This window comes from Leptodactylus fuscus, chromosome 4 (genome assembly GCF_031893055.1).
Source record: "Leptodactylus fuscus isolate aLepFus1 chromosome 4, aLepFus1.hap2, whole genome shotgun sequence".
Taxonomy (NCBI): domain Eukaryota; kingdom Metazoa; phylum Chordata; class Amphibia; order Anura; family Leptodactylidae; genus Leptodactylus; species Leptodactylus fuscus.
In genome coordinates, this window is record NC_134268.1 from 49,935,153 (window position 1) to 49,958,638 (window position 23,486).

The 23,486-nt window shown below is 43.7% G+C and overlaps 1 protein-coding gene across 1 annotated transcript in view; it reads right to left on the reverse strand.

The window, feature by feature from the left end:
* Positions 1–23,486, reverse strand: part of CPA6 (carboxypeptidase A6) — a 133,511-nt gene that overhangs the window by 20,721 nt on the left and 89,304 nt on the right. The window contains exons 3-7 of the mRNA XM_075270442.1: positions 18,444–18,568; positions 15,965–16,079; positions 13,202–13,303; positions 10,778–10,894; positions 10,584–10,694 (exon numbers count right to left, since the gene is read on the reverse strand). Of these exons, the coding sequence (XP_075126543.1) occupies positions 10,584–10,694; positions 10,778–10,894; positions 13,202–13,303; positions 15,965–16,079; positions 18,444–18,568 (570 nt within the window). The remainder of the gene's footprint in view (positions 1–10,583; positions 10,695–10,777; positions 10,895–13,201; positions 13,304–15,964; positions 16,080–18,443; positions 18,569–23,486) is intronic.

Genomic DNA, 23,486 nt, shown 5'->3' on the forward strand with positions numbered 1-23,486 from the left:
TCTCTAATACAGGGGTGTCCAAACCCTCCCCCAATGGCAGATGGAAAAATAAGGATTTGGTGTGATGAATTTGACCCCATTATTGCTCCATGTAAGGGTATATTTACATGTAGGAATTTGGAGAAGAATTTGAGGTGGTCTTTGGTGTCAAATTCCCTTCCAAAAACTGACCTGTGGAACCCCTGGCAGAAAACGGAAGCAAAGTCTCGGCTTTCGTGTCACAAGTTTGGGTACAGATTAAGCTCATATGTTATGGGGCTGATCAAACATGAGGCCTCATGTCGCGGTTTCCACTGTGCTTTAGCCAGACACTAAAGTCTTGTGGGCCCTGGTGCAATCTTTTGTCCGGGGCCCCTTCTTCATCCCTACAGCAAATTCTTGATAGTGATGGATATAGGTGCCAAGGAGTTTAGTCAACCTTAGTGTAGTTCGAGTAATTTGTGGGTGTCCTTGGCTTATGGGCCAGATGGAAGCCGCAATCTCAATACTGATACCAGTGCTTATGGACCCCCTAAGGCTTCTGGGCCCCGATGCAACTGTACCCTCTGCACCCCCTTAAGTTACGGCACAGGCCAGACACCATTTACTAAGACGTTTTTTTTTAGCATGCTGACAAGAAGTGTCCATCTCTCTGCCTCCCATTGAATATTCAATAGGAGGTACATTACAGATGAAAATTCCTATGTGTGAACATACCCTTATGGGACCTTCATTCTCAGAGACATAAGTAACCACCAAAGGTGTGTGACAGCTATCTAAGGCATTTGGTTTCTAGCTTTGACTCCTCAAGCAGCACCTCCTAAGGAGAAATGAAGCATTACATGGTTCTCATTGACGTTAGTGAACTTTCACTTATTTATTTGGGTGACTACAAAAAAGGGGGAGCAATATACACACACACCACACACATAAACGTTCCCTATCTAAAAACTGTCCAGTATGAGATTCACAGTCATGATGAAAACAGGAAGCGCAGGACAGAAGATAATTCATTTCGGCAGCATTGACCTCGTTCATAGATTTAATGAGGCTTGATGGTAATAATTCCTGGGGGTTGGTAATTGGCCCGCTGACAACATCAGTTATAATTAATTAGTGATAATTGGCCGCATACATTGCATATATGGAGAGTGGATACATAAATGAATGAAAAGATTTCACAGCTAAAAATAAACTGATTATTTTCGGAGCCGACAAGGAGTTATTTCCGTTTGTCACCTCGGAACAAAAGTCAAACTCCGCAAAGTGTCAGAATTTATACCGACAAAGTCGATAGTAGTCATTCGTGTTGTCAGATAACAATACTAGTCTATTGCTGCCTACAATAAAATCCTGACTCACCAGAGCTCTAAGTTTGGGTGAAAATTTTATGACCCCGTTTATGACCTTTGGTCTGTTTCCTGTACATTTATAGGTTTTCACATTAATAATTAAATCTACGAGCAAGGTCATAAATAGATCCAAACTGGAATATGCCTGGTCGGGTCAGGTGCTAGGAGGAGAGACATTAGCTTTTTAAAGACAATAAGCCATAAAAATATTTATCCTCAATCCATAAAGATAAATTATATTGAATGCCATGGAACCCCTGGTGGACACCAATACACCCCTGATCCCATTGACTTCAGTGGGAGGGCCAGAGACATTCAAGTGTTCCGAGTTCAATGCATGCAAGGGTATGTCAGTATCCACCAGTATCCACTATTTTAATGAGTTTTTAAAATTATAGCACAAAAAAATCGTAATATATCATATATTCAGATAGTAAACCATGCAAAAATGGGTGAACAAAGTTATTGAAGCAAAAACAAATATAAGTAATTCAGTATTTTGACAGGTTTGTTGCAGAGTTTGCTGTAGTTTTTTTTAGCTAAAGCTAGGAGTGGATTGGGCAGAAGGGAGAAATATATGAGATTCCTTTATATTTCCCATTCCTATTGTAGCCATTCTTTGTATTGACTCAAAACACCTGCAGCAAAATCTGTATCTTCTGAATTGACCTTAAGTAAAGTCTCACCGTAGCAAAAATCAGGAAAAACACAGCAAAAATGTGTTTTTAAAAAAAAAAAAAATTTTTAACTTTATTTCGTTACCCTATTAAATTTACTGCATATGAAAACAAATTTCATTCACTTTGCTGTTACTGTATAAAGCAACCTTTTTTTTCGCTGTGTTTCCATAGCAGCCAAAATGCATTTCCGTAACATGGGGCCTTAGGCCTGGTTCACATCTCTGTTCGGTATTCTATTCGGGGAGTCCGCTTGGGGATCCCTCTCCCGAACAATATACCAAATGCATTGGGAAGTGCTAAGATTATGAAAGCACACAGACCCCATAGACTATAATGGGGTCCATGTGCTTTCCGCACAGTGTCTGCAGATGCGGACAGAAAAGTACTTTGTGATCTACTTTCCTGTCCACATGACTTGTGCGGACACCGCGTGGAAAGCTCATGGACCCCATTATAGTCTATGGGATCTGTGTGCTTTTACTCGTCACCGCTTGTCAATGCATTCGGTATTCCGTTCGGGGGTCCCCATCCAGACTCCCCGAACAGATTACCGAATGCAGATGTGAACCGGGCCTTCGTATTGGTTGGTTTAGATAAATGAGGCCTAGTGCAGAGTATAAAGGGGTGGTGCATGACACAGGGATCCTTTCATTGGTGTCCCTTGCCATGTACCCCCTTTAGTTGCCCAAGACATAGCATAATGGGAGATTCAGGCCTCCTTCACACAACCGTGTTGGTATCCATGTGCCATCCATGACACACTAACCCATACATTGAAGTGAACGGAATGACCTACAAATACAGACAGGTATAGGATCTGTTCCATATTCTGCTGGTCTTTACTACGGCCCGGACACAGACACAAAAACTATGGCTGTGTGTACGGGCCCATAGAAGTTCATGTGACCATACTTTAATCAGCAATTGAGGATTAAAAATATGGTCGTATGATTGGTTACTGTGACCAATATAGAATGTTTTTTTACAATGTTCATAAATCTGCCTCGGTGTAGTTTTGTTCATAAATATGGCAGATTTACAGCTGTAAAGTCAGCAAGCTAGTAAAATTGTAAAAATCCAATAGGGGAATTATATTTTTCAGTGCAGAAATCTCTTCTGATCCCGTTGTCTATTCTGATAATATATTCTTTTCTTCTATCCCAAGTAATTTAGTTTCTCTTTTGTCCTTCAATTGTATCCTTTAGTTTAGTTTACGCCTTTTATGGTTCACATTATTCTGAACAGCTTTACTATTGTATTGTGTTATTCCGCCAGCATTCTGCACATACAGATTTGGTGAAAGAAAAAGAATTGATTAAATGTATTATTTTCAATAGAACTAAACCTTTCTATATTTACTATAGAGAACGTAATGTGAAATGCCATGAATGTGTCAGCAATGCTAATATTTCTAGATTGGAAATCATAACAATGGAATTCTCTTTAATATAAGTATTAGAGATAAGCGAGTAGTATTTGATCGAGTAGGTGTTCGATCGAATACTATGATCGAAACACTACTAGCTGTTCTAAGTTTAAGGTTCGATGCAGAACCAGCATTGATTGGCAGAATGCTATACATTCTGCCAATCAACGCTGGTTCTTCTCTTACCTTTCCGAAGTCTTCTCCGCGCTGCGTCCCCGTGTCTTCTTCCGGGTGGAATTCACTCTGCCTAGGCCCCGATGCCTAGGCAGAGTGAATTCCTGCCGGAAGACGTCACGGGGGCGTTGCGCCAGGAGAAGACTTCAAGGGGAATCCAGCCCGACCGTTACTCGTGGACTTGGTAAGTATAATTGTATCGAATTTTGCCTACCCCTGAAACGAGCATTTCCCCCCATAGACTATAATGGAAGATTATGTAGATAATCTGTTTTCCCATAGTCCAAACAGCAGCGCAACAACTGGGGTATTCCTGCCCCTGCGAGCAATTAGGACAGGTGGAACTTTTACTTAATCAAAAGTGGAACCTCCCCTATAAGAGGCCAACTGACCCCCTCCCCCCCCGCGTAATTATAAAGTATAATATTCCGAAAATATCTTCAGAACAGGAAGGGAGGGAAGCTTGCGCTGCTGTTTGGACTATGGGAAAACAGATTATCTACATAATCTTCCATTCCCCATACGTCAAACAGCAGCGCAACAACTGGGGAGGTAGCAAGTAAATCCCCCCTAGGGTGGGACTTCCTGGCAGCCTGATGAAAGGACTGAGTGGCCAAAAGCCACTGCCTCTGCCGCGAACCGCTCCAATCTGTAATGTCTTACGAATGTCAAGTGCGAACTCCATGTTGCCGCTGAGCAGATTTGATCCAAAGAGACGGACTGTCTCTCCGCACAGGAGGTGGCCACCGCACGGGTGGAATGTGCCCGGACGAAGTCTGGAGGTGGCAGTCCCTGATTCTGGAAGGCCTGAAAAATGGCCCCCTTGATCCAACGTGAAAGGGTACCCTTGGATACTTTCTCCCCTCTATTCCTACCTGACGCATTCACAAACAGGTTCTCGGTCCTCCTGAACGCGCTAGTCGGTTCCAGGTAGATACTTAGACATCTCCTTAGGTCCAGGGTATGCCACCTTTCCTCCTCCCGGCTCACTGGGGAAGGAAAGAAGGTGGGCAGTGAGATAACGTGGTTTATATTCTGCCCAGAGGGCACCTTGGGTAGGAACCCCGGCAGGTACCTCAACTGGACCCTGTCTGGGAAAAATAATAAGTAAGGCTCTGTAGCAGCCAAAGCCTGCAGCTCCCCAGCTCGTTTTGCTGAGGTAACCGCCAACAAAAATGCCACCTTATAAGATACCCATTTCAAATCTGTCTCCTGCAGCGGCTCAAAGGGGGGCTCACAAAGTCCCTGTAGTACCGTACCCAGATCCCATTGAGGGACCGGGCTGTGAACAGAGGGGTGGAGCCTAGAGGCTCCTTTCAAGAATTGACTCACCAAGGGATTCTGGGACAACCTGATCCCCAGGACCGCAGACAATGCTGCCATGTGTACTCTTAGCGTCGCCGGAGCAAGCCCCTTGTCCAGGCCATTCTGCATAAACTCCAACACCGACTCAATCTCCGAACCGGATCGCCGGTTCTCCTCGCACCATTGTTGGTAGATTCTACCAATCCTTACATAAGCTCTGTTAGTTGATAGTGCCCTAGAACAAGCTAAGGTCGCTCGAACGGCTTGGGATAGTCCTCCGTGTCCATATAAGGCACGGTCAACCTCCAGGCTGTCAGGTTGAACGTCTCCAGGTCCTGGCATAGCCGACTGTTCTGGGTTACCAGGTTGTGAAGAAGCGGAAGTCTCCAATAGTTCCCTCGACTCATCTGCATGAGGTGGGTAAACCATGCCCTCTTTGGCCAGAATGGTATGATTGCAATGACCGATACCTGGTCTTGTCTGATCTTGGCCAATACCTTCGAAACCATGGGAAGTGGAGGGAAGATGTATGCCAGCCTGAACTTCCAAGGTATTGATAGGGCATCCACTGCCAAGGGGTTGTCCTCCTGGTAGAGGGAACAAAACCTCTCCACCTTGGCATTGTACTGGGTGGCCATCAGGTCCACCTCGGGGAGACCCCACATCTGGGTAAGTTGAAGGAAAACTTCCCGGTTCAGCGACCATTCGCCCTCCACAGTCAGGCCTCTGCTTAGCTGATCCGCCAACGTGTTTAGATGTCCTCTTATGTGCACCGCCGTGAGATGACTTACGTTGCCTTCCGCCCAGGTGAAGATCTGGCCTACTAACCTGAGCAGAGATGGGGACCTCGTCCCTCCTTGTTTGTTCAGATACAGGACTGCCGTGACATTGTCTGTCCTGACCCTGACTGCCTTGCCGCGGAGCGTTTGGGTGAAATAACGTAGTGCCTTGAGGATTGCGCACAATTCGCGCCAATTTGATGACTGGGACCTCTCCTCCGGCCCCCATGTTCCGCTTGTTAGGGTCTCCCCCAGATGCGCTCCCCATCCATAGAGGGAGGCATCTGTCGTCAACAGGGTCCAGACAGGCTGGATCGTGGACTTCCCGTTCTTCAGATGGGACCACCACCGTAGTGACCGACGGGTTTCGACAGACAACTGGATGAGTCTTTGCAGCCCCGTCTGGCTGCGGTTCCATAACCTGAGAGTCTCGCACTGTAATGGCCGCATGTGCCATAGTGCCCATGGCACTGCATCTGCAGCTGCCGCCATCAATCCCAGGACCCTCATGGATGTTCTCACCTGAACTCTCCGTGTCACCGCTAAGTGATGTACTGCCCGGCGAATCTTCTCCTCCCGCCCGGGAGGTAGGGAAACTCGCATCTTGAGGGAATCCAGGATGAATCCTAGGAATTGGATCCGAGTGGACGGAATAACCACGGATTTTTGCCAATTTATGAGCCAACCCAGTTCGCCTAGGAAGGCGATGGTGGTGTTTAGGTGGGCAGTGAGGACCTCTGCTGACTGGGCTTTCAACAGCCAGTCGTCCAGGTAGGGTACTATGAAGATACCCTGGAGCCGAAGAGCCGCAACGACCGGAGCCACAACCTTTGTAAAGGTGTAGGGGGCCGAAGAAATCCCAAACGGCAGGGCTGCGAATTGCAAATGGCGTAGCGTACCGTTCAACACAACCGCAATTCTCAAAAACCTCCTGTGCGGTGGAAATATTAGGATGTGTAGATATGCATCTCTCAGATCTAACGTGACGAACATGTCTCCGTGCTGCAGGAACGGCAATACTGACCTGATAGTTTCCATTCGGAAAGGAGTCTTGACAATGTAACGATTGAGACCTCTTAGATCCACCACCATTCTCCAGCCCCCTGAGTTTTTTGGTACCAAAAAAACTGGAGAATACACGCCGGTTGACTGCTCTACCTGAGGCACCTGTTCTAGGGCGCCCTTGTCCAGGTACTCCTGGACGGCCCTCTCTAGGAGAATTTGTTTGAGATCCAATAAAATACGGGTTCTGACAAATTTGTCGGGGGGTTTCGAAATAAACTTTATTCTGAATCCTGCAGCTACCAGCTGCAGAACCCACGGATCCTGAATACAGCGAACCCAAGCTGGGAGAAAAAGAGACAAACGCCCTCCTACCGGAATTGGGGAAATGGGAACGGGCGGTAGAGGAGGGGAGGATTGAATGTCAGAAACTTGGCTTCTTCTTCTCTGCCTCACGGGTGAGACGCCGACCAAAGCCTCTGCCCCGGGGCGCCTTTGATATGTTCCCCTAGAGGGGAAGGGTCTAAATCCTCGACCCCGAAATGAAGGGCCTGCTCTACCCAGAGCTCCTTGGGGAAGATTCTTCCCCTTACTGTCGGCTAACCCCTCCATAATGGCATCCAGCTCCTTACCGAAGAGCTTACCAGGCTCGAAGGGGAGAGCGCAAAGGTTGTACTTCGATGTATTGTCAGCCCTCCAGGGCTTCAACCAAAGGGGCCGTCTAGCCGCTGTGGCTAATGCCATAGCCCTTGCCGCGATCTTCACTTGATATGATGCCGCTTCCGCCAGGTAGTCCACCGCCAACGAAGTGGACGACAGAAATGCCAGCAATTCATCGCGTGGGACCCCCGCATCAATATTCCTCCGAAGGACTGAAACATTGCCTTTCAAAAATTGGACGACCTCGGTCGCTGAAATTCCCACGGAGGCCTGCGCAGCTGCTGAAGTATAAATTCGACGTAGGGAACCCTGATAAAAGAGAAGGGATTAGGTATGTTCTCCTGAGATCTTGTCTCCCCACCTTAAGGTGGCCACTTACCTCCGTATGCCGATCCATCGCATCCTGTAGATTAGAGCCATCTGCCGATGGCACCACTGTTCGTTTCAACAGCTTCGAAACGGCCATATCGACCCTCGGGGGCGGACCCCAGCGATCAAACTGGTCCTCCTCCACCGGAAAGAGGGTCCGAAACTTCTTGGAGAGTTGAAATGACCTCTCCGGGCGCTTCCACTCCGCCTCCATGTTTCTTGCCACTGCCGGCTCCACCTTGAAGGACCTCTGTCCCTTCTGGTCCGGGTCCCCGTCACGCTCTGGACGCACCATTTTCATCAGCCTTGGCATTTTCTCCAAGGGAAAAGACGGACCCGTATCCACCGACTCTTCATCTGAAGAGACTTCATCCACAATCTGAAATTCCTCATTCAGAGGAAACGGACGGGAAGTGGACTCCAGACGAGGTCTCTTCGTGAGATGGGCGATAGAGTCCTTCATTTCACGCATAGACTCCTCCACAAAACCTTTCACCCAGGAGATGACCTCATGAACCTGGGTTTCTTCCGCCCGTGGAGCCCTACATTGACGACATCGTGAATTTTCATATCCATCAGGTAACGGAATATTGCAATCCTTGCATGGTGCGTGTCTGCGCACCGCTGCGGATTTCCTGCGTCTTCCCTCGTCGGAACTTGACGACGAGGATGAAGAAGCCATCTAAAAAAGAGACCAAATTCATAAAAATATCTCCCCCCATACCTGACAGGGATCCACAGATCACTTCCCTAAACCAAGAAAAAAATACCTTACAATCCAGTCCAGAAAGTTTAAATGCTGAGTTGAAGACTCTCTGTACACCACCAAGCTGAGCAAGCTTCAGAGCCTGAACCAGTCCCTGCAACACCTGAGCAGCGACTGACAGGCAGAAGCTGCCATACTAATATACCTCCCAGAGGGGGAGGGCACAATAAACCCCGCCCCTCCCGAGGGGGGGTGGGTGGTGTAAAGGTGAGGGACCCAGGGGCTTCATACTCTCCCCCCCACCAAGGGGGAGCTCCGTGCCCCTTCACCGTGTCCCAATACTCCCCCCCGCTCAGTTTCTAAGAGCCGGGGAGAGCAGAGAAAGCCGTCGGACAGGCGCGAGCTACTGCGCATGCCCGGCGGCACGGGAGCGCATAACACAGCCGGGCCCGGCGCGCACGCACACGAACCCATCCTGCGCATGCGCCGAACTCCGAAGCTTCGTACAGGAGCCCGGGAAAGCCGGCGCCGAACGCCAAAGTGCGCGGGTCCCTGCCCGCGCCTCCAACGCTTCAGGTAGGCTGCAGTCGAGCTCTCCCCCCCCCCCCCCCAATCTTGGGGAGGGGGGCGCCCAACCCACAGCAACAAAATATAAAAGGAAAAAAAGGAAAAAAAGGGAAAGTGGGAGAGAGGAACTCTGCCCCCCCTCCCAACCTTCCCCTGCCACCTGTCCTGCCCAGCAGGACAGAAAAAAACGCGGGGGGGAGGGGGTCAGTTGGCCTCTTATAGGGGAGGTTCCACTTTTGATTAAGTAAAAGTTCCACCTGTCCTAATTGCTCGCAGGGGCAGGAATACCCCAGTTGTTGCGCTGCTGTTTGACGTATGGGGAATGGGGTTCAAAATCCGTTCAAACAGCCGAACAATGTGCGGCTGTTCGAATCGGATTTCGAACCTCGGACATTTTAGTGTTCGCTCATCTCTAATAAGTATCATTTCAAGATCTCACACTTCACTGATGACTTATTAATAATAATGATAATAATAATAATAATAATGCATTTTACTTATATAGCACCAACATATTCCTCACAGAGACGCCAATGCAGATGTGAACCTAATGTTATCAGCACACCCATGATCAGAGCTATCATGAATACACAGAAGACACAGAATCCACCAGTCACAATAGGTAATTTCACATCTTTTCTACTCCCCTCTCTGCACAATGACCTTTTCACAAGTCACAGAGCATTCCTAGAAAACTCTCTCATAGAAGTCAATAGGGTCTACTCTAGACCCTTTAAAGGGGTTTTCCCATCTCAGTGTATCAGCAGTCAGCCTGCAATCTCTTCTTCTCACTTCCTGTATTTCTCTCCCCCTCCTCCCTCTTGCTGATTGGGCCTGAGAAGTATCACAATACTTATGCAGATCAGATAATATGCAGATGCTTCTAGAGGATGGACTCAGTGTTATCTGTGTGTTTACATAGAGAGATAACAGACTCAGCTTTATCAGCAAACTGCACTTCGTTGAACTGATTGTCCTGTTGGCAAGAACAGTGAGTGATGTCACTTCTTCCACAGGTTCGTGGTTATAGCAACGCTGTGTAAACATTGGGAGGAATAAGTTCACACAGCAGGCAAACAAAGCAACATTTCCAAAGCAATATATTTAGGAAAAGTCTTCAATTTACATAAACTACCAGTGTAGATAGGATCCTTGAGATGGGACAACCCCTTTAAAATCTCGGAATCCCAAGTCCTTAAGTGACCCATAAGTTGTCTCTTCCCAATATGAGAAGACCAGTACTATAAACGATACATTATAGTTGTATAGATTTTGGAATGGGGCTCAGGAGCTTCATGCTCCACCTTTACCAGGAATACTCCTTTAGCTGACACTATTTCTTTATTAATAATTACCATACATTAGAATATGGTAACATTGAAGTTCTAAGTTTTATTTTTATTTTTTCTCACATCTGCAAATTCCAACAGACACAGAATTAAATAATAAAACTCTGGATGCCAGCAAATATCAGATCAACGTACATGGGTTTATACCAATACTACTGATCTCACTGTGAATACTGGAAAACTATAGAGGTGTTCAACAAAGTCCCTTTTCCACCACAGGCCATAAAATACTTACATGTGTCCAGCTGTACCGGTAGCCATCTACATTAAACACTGGCATCACATAGACATAGAGAAGGTCCATGATTTTTCTCATAACTGGATCCGTTTTATAAGTATTTACAGCCTATGAATAAAAAGATAAATGTATCTTTTTAGTTACAAATCTATACAAAACTCCTTAATAGTAGTAACAGGAATGTATAGTACCTCCTTTACAAACCACTGACAAAATGCTGGGCCAATCCATTCTCGGGCATGAATTCCACAGTCAATCCACACTTCTCTCTTGGAGGACTTCTTAGTAGAGGATGGCTTGGCTCCCAACTGAATGAAGATCATCTCTATTTAGTGCATTTGGTATGAAAATCAGATCAGTACAATAATGTACCTAAGGGATAGTCAGTGCACCTCACAAGGTGGAACAATAGAGGTAGCGTCATAATGTTGTTGGAGAAACACCACTGCATGACGTTATCAGTGCAGTTTTTTTGTAATAATGTAGATTCTGCAGGAATGATACTGATTACCTGTTCTTAGCGTAGGTCATCAATGTCAGATTGTAGGGGTCCAACACCAAGAACCCCCACAGATCAGTGGATTGAAGGGGCTGACGCATTTGTGGCCTCTTCACTGCATACCAAGCACAGCGGCATAAACGTTATAGTACATGTAGAAAGACGTGGAGTCCAGCAAAATCCTCATGAATAAAAACTCTTGACTTTATTTAGTTCATTTTAAAAATTGTACATACATCTCCATATAGAATGTGCATCTCCAAGGTGTAAGGATAGCTGGGAGACACAACAGATGTCAACGACAGACTTAGACTGACCAGCTGACGCATTTCGAAACAGTTCGTTTCTTAGTCATAGCTATGACTAAGAAACGAACTGTTTCGAAATGCGTCAGCTGGTCAGTCTAAGTCTGTCGTTGACATCTGTTGTGTCTCCCAGCTATCCTTACACCTTGGAGATGCACATTCTATATGGAGATGTATGTACAATTTTTAAAATGAACTAAATAAAGTCAAGAGTTTTTATTCATGAGGATTTTGCTGGACTCCACGTCTTTCTACATGTTCTATGCACCTGTGTTCCAAGCCGGAGGAACCAAGGAGTTTCGTTGCAATTTCTCAGTACGCCTTTAATGAGTGAGTAACCCATATAACTTTTTTCCTTTGGACATTGTTATTCTATCTAAAATTATAGGACATTCGGATTTTTAAGCCTATATATTGTGCCAAACCACACCAGGGCTGTGAATGTTTTTGTGTTTTAAACGTTATAGTGGCTGTGCTTGGTACTGCAGGTCTGCCCCATTTATTTGAATTGGACTGAGCACGGCCATGTGACAAATGAATATGATGGAATTGGCCTGAGAAGAGGAAGTAGAGCTCACTTAAATGTTGCAAGCTCATGAAACAGCTGACTAATCTAATTTTGATGGCCTATTCTAAGGATCGTCAGCAATGTCATGATCCTAGAAAGCACCTTTAACTTCTGTTACCACTGCCAGACAACCCAAGAAGGACAAACGGAGTGGCTGAGCTGGAGCAGCAGGGAATTTACCAGTGGTGCAATGGTTAGTTTTAATTTCCCTAGTTTTAGTCAAATATATTCTTTTACAACTATTAAGAGAAGCTCTCAACACACGAAAGTAGAGATTAATGGCTTTCAGACTAAAATCTTATGACCTGTGAATGTTACAGAGCCATAATAGTGTTTCTATGATTCCATACATTGTAATATGTTTGTCACAACGTATGGAATACATATGGAATACCTATATCACATGAAACAACATCGAATGCTGCAAGGACAATGATTTTCCTAAAAGATTGTCAATGCATAGTGTAAGGGTGAATTCACACTGAGTAAACGCTAGCTTATTCTGAACGTAAAACACGTTCAGAATAAGCGGCGTCTAAAGCAGCTCCATTCATCTCTATGGGAGCTGGCATACGAGCGCTCCCCATAGAAATGAATGGGCTGCTTCTTTCACTCCGAGCAGTCCCATTGAAGTGAATGGGGAGTGCCGGCGTATACGGCAAGCTCTGCTCATGCCGGAGCGTACACGCCGGCACTCCCTATTCACTTCAATGGGACTGCTCGGAGTGAAAGAAGCAGCCCATTCATTTCTATGGGGAGCGCTCGTATCCCCGCTCCCATAGAAATGAATGGAGCTGCTTTATACGCCGCTTATTCTGAACGTGTTTTACGTTCAGAATAAGCTAGCGTTTACTCAGTGTGAATGCACCCTAAAATTGTAAACATTTCCATACAAGATCTCTTTGGACTAGTGGTTTTATTCCCAAAATTAGTGACAAGGAAAAACTCCTACAGTACATGTATGGAACTTTTTATGCAAGTACTAATACAGTACCTGAATGTACACCATATGGAAAATCACTGTATAAAATACAATTCCACGTAGTACAGTTTGTGTATCTGTATAGAGTGTTATTTAGTCTTACCCTTCATATACCTATGTACATGAGGATTAAGAAAGTTCCAGATTTTTCTGTGCGCAAAAAATCTGCATCTGCAATTTATAATGAGACTGACATAACAGGCAGTGATGCTTCAAAGGAAAGCAATGCTTGGTGTTTCAGATGAGTCACCGTCCTCTTACCTTGAGCACATACAATGGTCTTCCCTCATAGGATGTTCCCAAGGAGAACATGTGGACAAGGTTAGGATGACTTTTATTCATGTGATGCATCCACTTCACAATCTAGAAATAAAGAGTTTGTACAATCTGTCTGAGTAACCATACAATGACATTGCTACAAATTCTCATTTATAGAGAGATTTTGCCATCTGGCAACGTATCTGTGTGGCCTTGAAGAAAGCCCCGTATAGTCTTGAGGAAAGAAGGGAAAGAAAAAAAAACAATGGAACACAAACTGAAAAATGGATTGGGGGGGGGGAGATCAGAGCCAATATTACGCTAGGTTCACACCTGCGTTCGGGTCTCTGTTCTGTGGTTTCCGTCTAATGCATGCAAGAAGACGGAAACCACAGACCGGGTCCTGCCGTGAGCCGCAGTGAGCGTTTTACGCTCTCCGCCGCAAACCGTTTTTTTAAATCCGGACACAGAGTACTGCATGGCCGACTCTGTGTCCGGATTAAAAAACCGGTGGCGGCGGAGAGCGTAAAATGCTCACCGCCACTCACGGCCGGACAGCTTTCTCACCCATTCAAATGAATGGGTGAGAAAAAGTCCTGCAGGTTTCCGTATGCTGCTCTGTTTTGTGCAGGAAACAGAAACCTGTAGAACGGAGACCGGGCGCAGATGTGAACGAGCCCTGCCTTCACTGACATTAGTGGAACATAATTCCAGCAGATATAGATGGGAAATCTACAATTAAATCTACATTCACTCCTGCGCTGGCGACTCTCAAGATTGGTGGAGTAAAAGCCCGGTATCCCCCTTTTTCCTCCATTGGTTTCAGTTTTTCTCCAATGGACCAGAACAACGGAGAGGCAACGCTAGTGTGAACCTAGCATTAGTAAATTTAAATGCAAAGATTGAAAGTCTGCAGTAGTTGATACCTTTTTTTAATGGCTAACAAAAATGATGATAGATTGCAAGCTTTCAAGACTACTCGGTCTCTTCATCAGGCATGGTATCTATTAGTAAATTTACACATGCCTGGGATAACCACATCAATCCTAAGATATACATCAGACTAGATGGACCTTGTGCACCTTTTCTGCCATCAGTCTTCTGTGTTATTTATTCATCTATTCAGTACAATACAGTACGTAAACCCTTAACCTTCCTCTGTCCCCGCTCCCACATTTCCCCAGATGATATGATGTCATCTCATGCTAACTTTATAGGTCCAAGCTCCATCCACATGTTAAAGGACACGACTGTCGACGGCTCATAAAGTCTTATGTTTATGTTATGACCGTAAACTCTATCACAAAAGTGTCTGACCTCTGCATAAGCAATGCCGCCCCTGCTACCTCTTGTGTCACCCCCTCTACCTCATAGATTGTAAGCTCTTGTGAGCAGGGCCCTCAGTCCCATTGTGTGAAATGATTTTCTTTGTAATGTATTTTTCTGTCTGTATTTGAACCCTACAAATTGTACAGCGCTGCGGAATATGTTGGCGCTATACAAATAAAATGTATTATTATTATTATTATTATTATTATTACAATACATGTGACATATTAACCTAACACTTGGTGTATACATGGACAGCACTTCACAACTGACATAACTGCTTCTGTCATCTATATGCAACAACTATTTCCTAACATTTCCTTCATTTTTATTGGAGACTATAATATTTTCCTTTCACCTGGATCTTTTAGGACCAGCTGGACGGTGTTTATAGACAGTCGTTCTGCATGTTGCATTACACAATATTGTGTACGCCAGCAGGTGAATGTAGAAAGAGAAAGTTCTACTTAGTCAATACTCCACTATGATCAATGCGGTTAACAAAAGCTGAGTAGACAAAAACCCAACAGGCTGCATTTACAGTCCATTAGGCAGTTAAAGCTGCTGTGAATGTTGTAACTGTATTTGCAGTAGTGATGTGTCATTCTTATGGCAGCAGATCCAGCTGCATTCACCTGCAGCAGAGAACGGGCAGATGATAATAAGAGATAGGGAAAGTAGCCAGGAGCAAAAGAAAAGTCAAGTACAAATAGGATGTTTAAAAATAGTCTACGGGACACGTTCTCGTGTACGGAAAATTTGGCCACTTTCTATAAATGTGAGTGGGCCGGTTGGAAAGGGCAGGGGTTATTGTCAACAATATTGGGATCCGTGCTATCCTGAGGAAGCAGATCTGCAGGGGTCTCAACCATCAGACCCTCACAGATGTAATATTGATGACCTATCGTAAGGATACGCCATCAATGTTAGAAACTGGATATCTCCTTTAACATACATACAACAGAAAATGGGTATAATACCTGAAATCTATTCCAACTCCTAGTGTAGCCAGATCCTGGTGCGCCACAATTATTAAGGAATGTATTGTATGTAATACCAGCACAGGACAGGATAAGACCAGCATATAAAACGCTTGTCTTGAATATGACCCATTATGTGTAATACATATTTTTTATACAAACAAAAACATCAAAAAATAAAGTAAAACCTCTTTGAGGCAACCACTTAAAATTTCAGAGGAAATTGGTCGTCTCCATAAATAGACATCACAGATTATACTGAAAAGTCACCTAAGGAAACAGCAATTATTAGTATCTGGACTGAAACATATTATTTACTTGCTTATACTTATATTTTATGGAGCTTTTTGTTATGAGTGGGGCAAATGATAAAAGTTTCTATAAGTATTTTTTATGAATGTATCTCGATAACACTTTCATACATCCAGTTTCCATGCGAACCATAGAAAGAACGTACCTCTTCGAGGGGATGATAATCTTCATAATCGTGTTTTGGCAGCGATCTTCGCTTCCTCTTAGATTTAGAATGATTCTGCTTTTCAATCAAATTCTGCAAATTTTGTACAAGAATACTGGGAAGGAAATATATATATACATAAATAAGAACAAATTGCCAACGTTATCAGGCAGCATGTGGTTTTTATAATTTTATAAAACTGTCTTAAAATGTACGTGGTATACATACAAATTCATATATAAAGTCTGTTCATTTGATATATATATACTTAAAGTAGATGTGCCAAATGTTTCTTCTAGTTGTGTGACAGCAGGCTTTCTGTAAATATTAACAAAATGGGGAGACCTCATGAAAATCAACTAGAATTGTACAGTAAAAAAAAAAGTGTACTGGGAGGAGGGGGATGCAGCTACAGTTTTCTTTCAAAGTCTTGAGACTGTAGGATGTGAACTGCTGGTGGGGAGCAGAAGTGAGGAAATATTGTTCAGACTATCCATAGGAATGGGGATAGCTAAAGCTGGTCATACACCTTAGACAGATGTTGGCTAAATGACTGCTGTCATTTTATTATACATATATCCTTAAAGGGGTGTTATCATGAATTACACTTATCCTCCATTCCCCATAAAAGTGACAGAAGCGCCAGTCATGGACGCACTTGCATTTCAATGACCTGCAGGAGGCATACATGGGGAAAACCTACTAATTTATCACGAGGTAGGGGTTTGTTTAATGATAAAAGCCCTTTGAGGTGGCTCTTGCACCCCTCCATGTAAATGTACATTCTAGATGACGGTCATGTGTTCTCAGTCAAGAGAGGGGTATAGACCATAGGCAAACACCTCTTGCTTATCCCCCCCTGAAGCAGAAGGAATGCACATATTGAAATCCAACATGCGTGACCTTTCTTTCCTTCGACATTTGCCATCATGGGAAAATTGGGCCACAACTACACACATTAGATGGTTGGTCAGTCACACCTTCTCTATAGGCACTAGAGACACTGGAGACCATTTGCTAGGATGGATGAACCTCAAAAGTGGCCAAAAATGCACCTCAGCTTGGCACCTTATTGGCACACGCTCACACATTTCAGCCTTTATGACCCATATGCCAATTTTATAGATAGTGAGTAGGGCGGGAATCTAGATGGGCCCGGGAAGAGACACCTGGTCCACCAGATTTACTATAACTCATGCCAAAAAATTGGTGTGAGTTATACCACAAACCTACGTTGTTCCCTTACTTGTGTAGCTATCCAACCATGTGCATCTAAGTACATGCGCTAGAATTACTACCAGGCCAGAGACTCTTAGTAATTCTGGTGAGTCTTACGCCTGGCTGGGAATCAGTTAAGACTGGCATAAGAATGGCAAGTATTAATAAATCCCCCCCACCAACTGTGTGGTATCTTTGACCGTGGTGGTATCTATGCCCTTGTCTCTGCAGTAATAGTTAATAATCTGATAGAAGCATCAAAGAGCCGCAAAAATAAACGTAATTTACAACTTTCACAAATGATGTAAAGAGAATGTAAAATTTCAGCTGCTTTATGCTGCATGGTAGAGACTATTCTACTCCAAAGAACACACTGGTACAAACACTTAAAGATAAATCGATTTATGTCCTCCATCTTTCGACCATGCTGCCTCCTAATTCTCCGTTTCATTACTCGATGGAAAAGGCGCGCATGTGGGGACACTGAATATAATGAATCAATTTCATTATGTGTTAATTCAATCTGCATCTCAATGTACACAATAAACCTTCCCGGGAAATAAAATCTGCTCGTAAAGGGAACTCAAATATTTTTGGTCTCCATTCTTTTAATTCATAGATGTATTTTCTCCTTTTCCTCTGAAAACAATGTATAATAATGATTAGTTTCCAGGCTGTAATAAGTGCACAGTGTTTAGCAGATTTATACAATGGGAGATGCAAAATGTAGCAAAATTCTGGCATGAATTGCACAAAAAGTGGCATACATGGAGTGTGAGTAATTGTGACACATCTTACAGCTCTCTCATAGGGGAGGAACCACAAATCTGGGGACGGTGTAAAAATTATAAGGATGGAGACACAAGTTTATAAAATGGGGAGATTTATCTAGACTGGGCTTTTCTATGCCAGTTCAGATATTCCCTTAAGCGATAGGAGCGACGCAGTAAATTGCTGACCTCAGTGGTCTCGGCTATACAGTGACCAGTGATGGGTTGCAGTGATATGTAGACTGGAACGTCATCACTGCAGCCAAGTAAGCAAAGACCATAAGGGAACACCGGAGTAGCAGTGCCCGAGCAGCAGCGGATTTATCAGGAGAGTATGCATTGTTATGTTACGTTGTGTCATTCTCTCAAATAATTCAACTTTCTTCATACGTCTGTTTCAGTGCTCCAACACTACAGATATAAGGTAGCAATGGCAGCACCATAGTTTTATTCAGAATAGGTAGTTTCTATCAAAGTACCTATATCCTTACCTGTGGTCCACGTTGGCTTGTCTGAGGTATGTTAGCAGAGCCTCAGAGCTGGTATTAGATATGTGAACATCAGTGATGGTGTTATTCAGGATGCTGCCAAAACTGCTGGGCTGCCATAGATCAACCTGCGGGGCAGGACGTAACCTGTAAATCATATTCATGTAATGTGCACAATGACACAGACACACACTGCAGGGTATTGCGACTATGGAGAAGCAGTATCATTTATGGACTGAATACTGTACAGGATGTGTTTTCATGATAATAGAAGTGAGAGGTCTTGTTGCAATGCTATGAAAAAGTGTGCAACCCTTTTCAGAAATTACTAGCACGGAAACGTCACTTTAGGCAATGGCTTATGTGTCAAAATACTATATATGTAGTATAAATGCAAGTTTATATCATCTGGCCAGATACACCTAGAGGCAGAATTACTAATACTTTAGCTACAGGGCCCCAATGTAAAAACTATAATGGAGCAACTATATGCCTTGAGCCATTTAGAATACTGGTATATTTTATGTGTCTCGGGGCTTTTTAGGTCCCTCCAAGGACCGTGACCCAGCAGAGACTGCTACTGTTGCACCACCTATGGCTATGTCCCTAGAAAGTGGTAAACCTTACCAGATTTATGGCCGTAGTCAATGCTGGATGATAAATCTGGCACATCTTCAGACTATCTAGTAGTCTAACTTTACATCACCTATTAGTTTACCCCAATGTATTAGCACACAATGGTGCAGATTTATTTTTGTTCGCCAGTCTTAATAAAGGCCCTGACAGGCGCAAGGCAGTCCTGATTTAAGAAAAGGCTCGGGCCTTAGACACATGCCCATGTACCACAATGGACATCTACACCAATTATAATGAATATGAGGAGCCCCCATAGTTTAATAATGATTCATGGATAATAATGATTCAGGTTTGGTTGAACCCAAAATCTTTGGAAAATTTGCAAGGAACCCAATTTGTTCAGAATCGGTTTGCTCCTCTCTAGTCACCAGTCTGTTTGAGGATACATGATAGATACAGTAGATTTGGTTCTTTAAAATTCCTATAATACAGATACCTTAGGTCTGACAAGCCTTCTGTTCTGAGCAGGCCGGGCACAATCTTACTGAAAATAAAGCCTTGTCAGCAGGCTATGTATAAACTCTCCAGGATCTTGCAGCAGCAACATTATATCCATGAAAACATTATTAATTATGCAATATGCCTGCTTATGCTTCATTCTTTCAGTGTCTTTAAGGGAATTAGGGCAGATATACAAAGAACATTAGTAAATCCGTAAGATACTTCTCCAATGCAGCGAACTAACTACACATGAATATTGACATAGTCTGCACAATTTAAAAAGAATATTCTGGGTTTATGAACTAAATGTTATTCTTTGCTTAATGAGACATTATATTATTCCTCATAGTTTTGAAGATCTCTGCTTGTTATTATTCAATGATAACCTTCCTTGTTACTTCTAGTGGATAATAACCTGTCCTGCTCATGTCATGGACACAGTTGCATGGCTCGCTGCAGATACAGTGTAGTTATCAGGCCATGTAACAAACCCTGCACCTGTATGTCCATCCCATGGCCAGGACAGGTCATTGATCACTGGAAGTACATTGATTGATGTTATTGAATAGCAGCATCTGTAACAAAAGATCCAAAGCTTGGATACAGACACATATGATATGCTGAAAAGCCATGGTTGATGATTCAATGCCCTATTCTAAAGTTCGCTAATATCTGACATGCGACACCAATGCCGATTACCTGTTCTCAAGAACTGATACATAGAGAATAAAACAAGGAGACAGCTCTGTTTTCTGTGTAGAGGCCAGAACAGGTACAGTAGCTTAGCTCCTATTTCAGGAGTGTAATCTGAGGAGGTGCAGGAATCTTAGATGTCCCATGAGGTCTCTTCCCAATATGAGACCAGTACTATAAACAATATATTTTAACTTAGGGGCCTGGTCCATATTTTGCACTGAGGTCCAGGAGCTTCGTGTTGTTCATTGTTCTATTTATTTGATTGGGACCTAAGCTACAGTGACTCTGTTCAGCCACTACACAGGGAATAGAGCTGTCTGCATCCTGCTCCATTCTCTGCATATCAGCTGCTGAGAACAGATGTTTGGTGGGGGGTACCAGATGTCAAAACCCCACAGATTTGATATTTGCAACCTATATTTAGGATTGGTCATCAGTAATTTTAAACCAATAAGCCCCTTTAAGAGCAGTGAAAGTTATTGAGATTAGTGTAGATGAACAAGCAATTCGAAAAATAAGGCAAAGATTCATCATTAACAAGATAACATATCAAGAGTAGCCTTACAACTACTGACACTAAACTGCTCAAGACCGGGCATTGTGTAGTGTCACATACTAGCAGCTGTAGAAGTTAGTATTAGCTGCACAAAGTGATCCAGCGGCTTTAGACACTGGTTTTATAGTGCAGAACATTTTTTATTTTTTTTAAACTGTGGATATTGGGTATTAATCTGATTGTTCAGGGTAGAGCATTCCAGAGAATTGGTGCAGATCAAGAGATGAAAGTCAGAAGTTCACATAAGAGAGGATGTAAGTTTAAGGTCATTGGTAGAACAGAGAGGACCACTAGGGAAGTAGTCAGAGACGAGGGAGGAGATCTAGGAAGGGGCAGCTGTGCTGAGATGTGTGGGTGAGTATAAGAAGTTTAAATTGTACTCTGGGCAAACACTGCAGCGACCAGCACAAGGTGTATGCATCCAGGTTATAGCTGGACAGAAAGCCAAGTGCGACTACTGCATTCAGGACAGATTAAATAGGGAAAAGCTTAGTAAGTGGAAGACCACTTAGAAAAGAATTGAAATAGTCGACATGAGAATGAATCAGAGTGAAAATAAGGATTTTTGATGTTTCCACAGTGACAAAAAGTTAAATTCTGGAGATGATTTTGATGTGCAGGTGACATGAGCGTGCTTGTGATTGAATATGCGGGGTGAAAGGTCTGAGTCAAGTATAACTCCAAGACAATAGGCATGATGCCTAGGACTTATGATAAGACCACAAACTAAGGCCTCGTTCACATCTGCGTCGGTAATCCGTTTGGAGTAGTCCGCATGGGGACCACCCTGAATGGACTACTAAACGCATTGGCAAGAGCAGTGCAGTGTACAGTGAAAGCATAAGGACCCCATAGACTATAATGGTGTCCGTGTGCTTTCCGCACAGTCTCTGCATGGAACATGTGGACAGAAAAGTAGTTCACGATCTACTTTCCTGTCCCCATGAATCGTGCAAGATGTTGAAGGTGCTGTGTACAGTGAGAAGAGGAGAGAATTTATGATTCAGCGCTGAGGAACCCCAACAAAGAGTAGAAGAGGATAAGTAGCAACCTCAAATGATACAGTAAAGGAACAGTCAGCAAGAAAGAGAACCAAGAGAGCGGTGACCTGGAGGCCAATACAGTAGATAATACCTTGGAGGAGTTGGTGGTCTATGGCGTCAAACACTGCTGAGAGATCGAGAAGAATGAGTAGAGCGTAGTTGCCTTTAGATTTAGCTGTCAGGAGATCATTGAAGTCTTTTATAAGAGCAATTTCTATAGAGTGTAAGGTGCGAAAACCAGATTGTAAGGAGTCAAGAAGAGAATTAGCAGTGAGATAGTGGATTAGGTGAGAATAGACAAAGCGATCAAGGAGTTTGTAGATGAAAGGAAGGGTAGACCCAGGTCTGTAGTTAGCAGCACAGGACGGGTCATGCGAGGGTTTTTTTAGTAGTGGGGTTAAGACAACATTTACGAAAGAGAAGGGAAAGATTCCAGAGAGAAGAGAGAGGTTAACTATTTTATTAATGTTAGTAGTGACAGCTGGGAAGAGAGACTGGTGAAGGCGTAAGGAGACTGGTCGCTTGTGCAAGTAGTAGGATGAGAAGCAGAAGGTAGGTAGAAGACTTCTACTGTTATTGGGTCAAAGGCTGAGAATGAACAAGAAGAAGTGAAGGAACAAAGGGGATCAATGCTGCTTGGAAACTACACAATTAATTCCTGATGGATCTTGTCTATTTTGTCTTTAACCCTTTCCTGCTGCGGCCATGTTTCAATTATTGATTTTCATATTTTACACCTTGACTAACAAAAGCTTTTACTTTTGTTTATTTTTCGGTTAGCAGAGCTGTATAAGTGCTTAATTTTTTCTGGACAAATTGTACTTCATAATGGTACATTTAATATTCCACATGATAAGCTGAGAAGCTGGAAAAAATAGGGTGAAATTAAAGGGAAACTGAATTTGTGCTAATTTCTTATAGGTTTTGTTTTTACGGTGTTCACTGTGCAGCCATGGACAAAAATGTTACAGTAACAGATTTAATTCCCAGAGGGAGCGATGGTCATGAACATGTCGCCTGTCATTTTTAAAGAATTGAAATTCACCATAATAGCACAGCGGATGTCAGGAAAGAGTTCAAGTAAGTGGACAGGTCTTGAGCATTGAGGTCTGTGAAAGGTGGCTATACCGTGGTAGAAAGGAGGAAGTGAAAGGTATCAAAGAGTCAATTCGGAGAGTGGAGTGAGAGGAGTGGAATATGTTTCCTTGGCAAAGGCAAAGTTTCATTTTCTCCACAGCTCACCTTGAGCACCACTTATGAAAAGATACTTGAGGCACGTGCCAAGGTTGCTGGCATCTGTGTTGGGAGGTCAAAGGGTAGGGAGTTCTACTGAATCCAGGACAGTCATGATAATCTTTTAGTGCTTATGTAACATCTCTGCCTAATCGGGTCTCTGCACCACCCTTCGCTTACATGCTGCGGTGCAGGAGGCAAGTTCAGCTTGATTCTTTGCTTAGTATTTTTGGTTGCACTGTGTCAATACTGCTCTATCTCTGCAATTGAATTTCCACCACACCCATCTCCTGTACCTTGTTTTCCTCTGTTCATGAAATGGTTAATTCTAATCTGGCCTATGTGACTGACAGCCTGTCTTCCATTCAAGCGTAGGCAGGGTCGGACTGGGGTGTCTAGGGCCCACCAGTGGAATTGTTTCTAGGGGCCCACCGCCAGGAC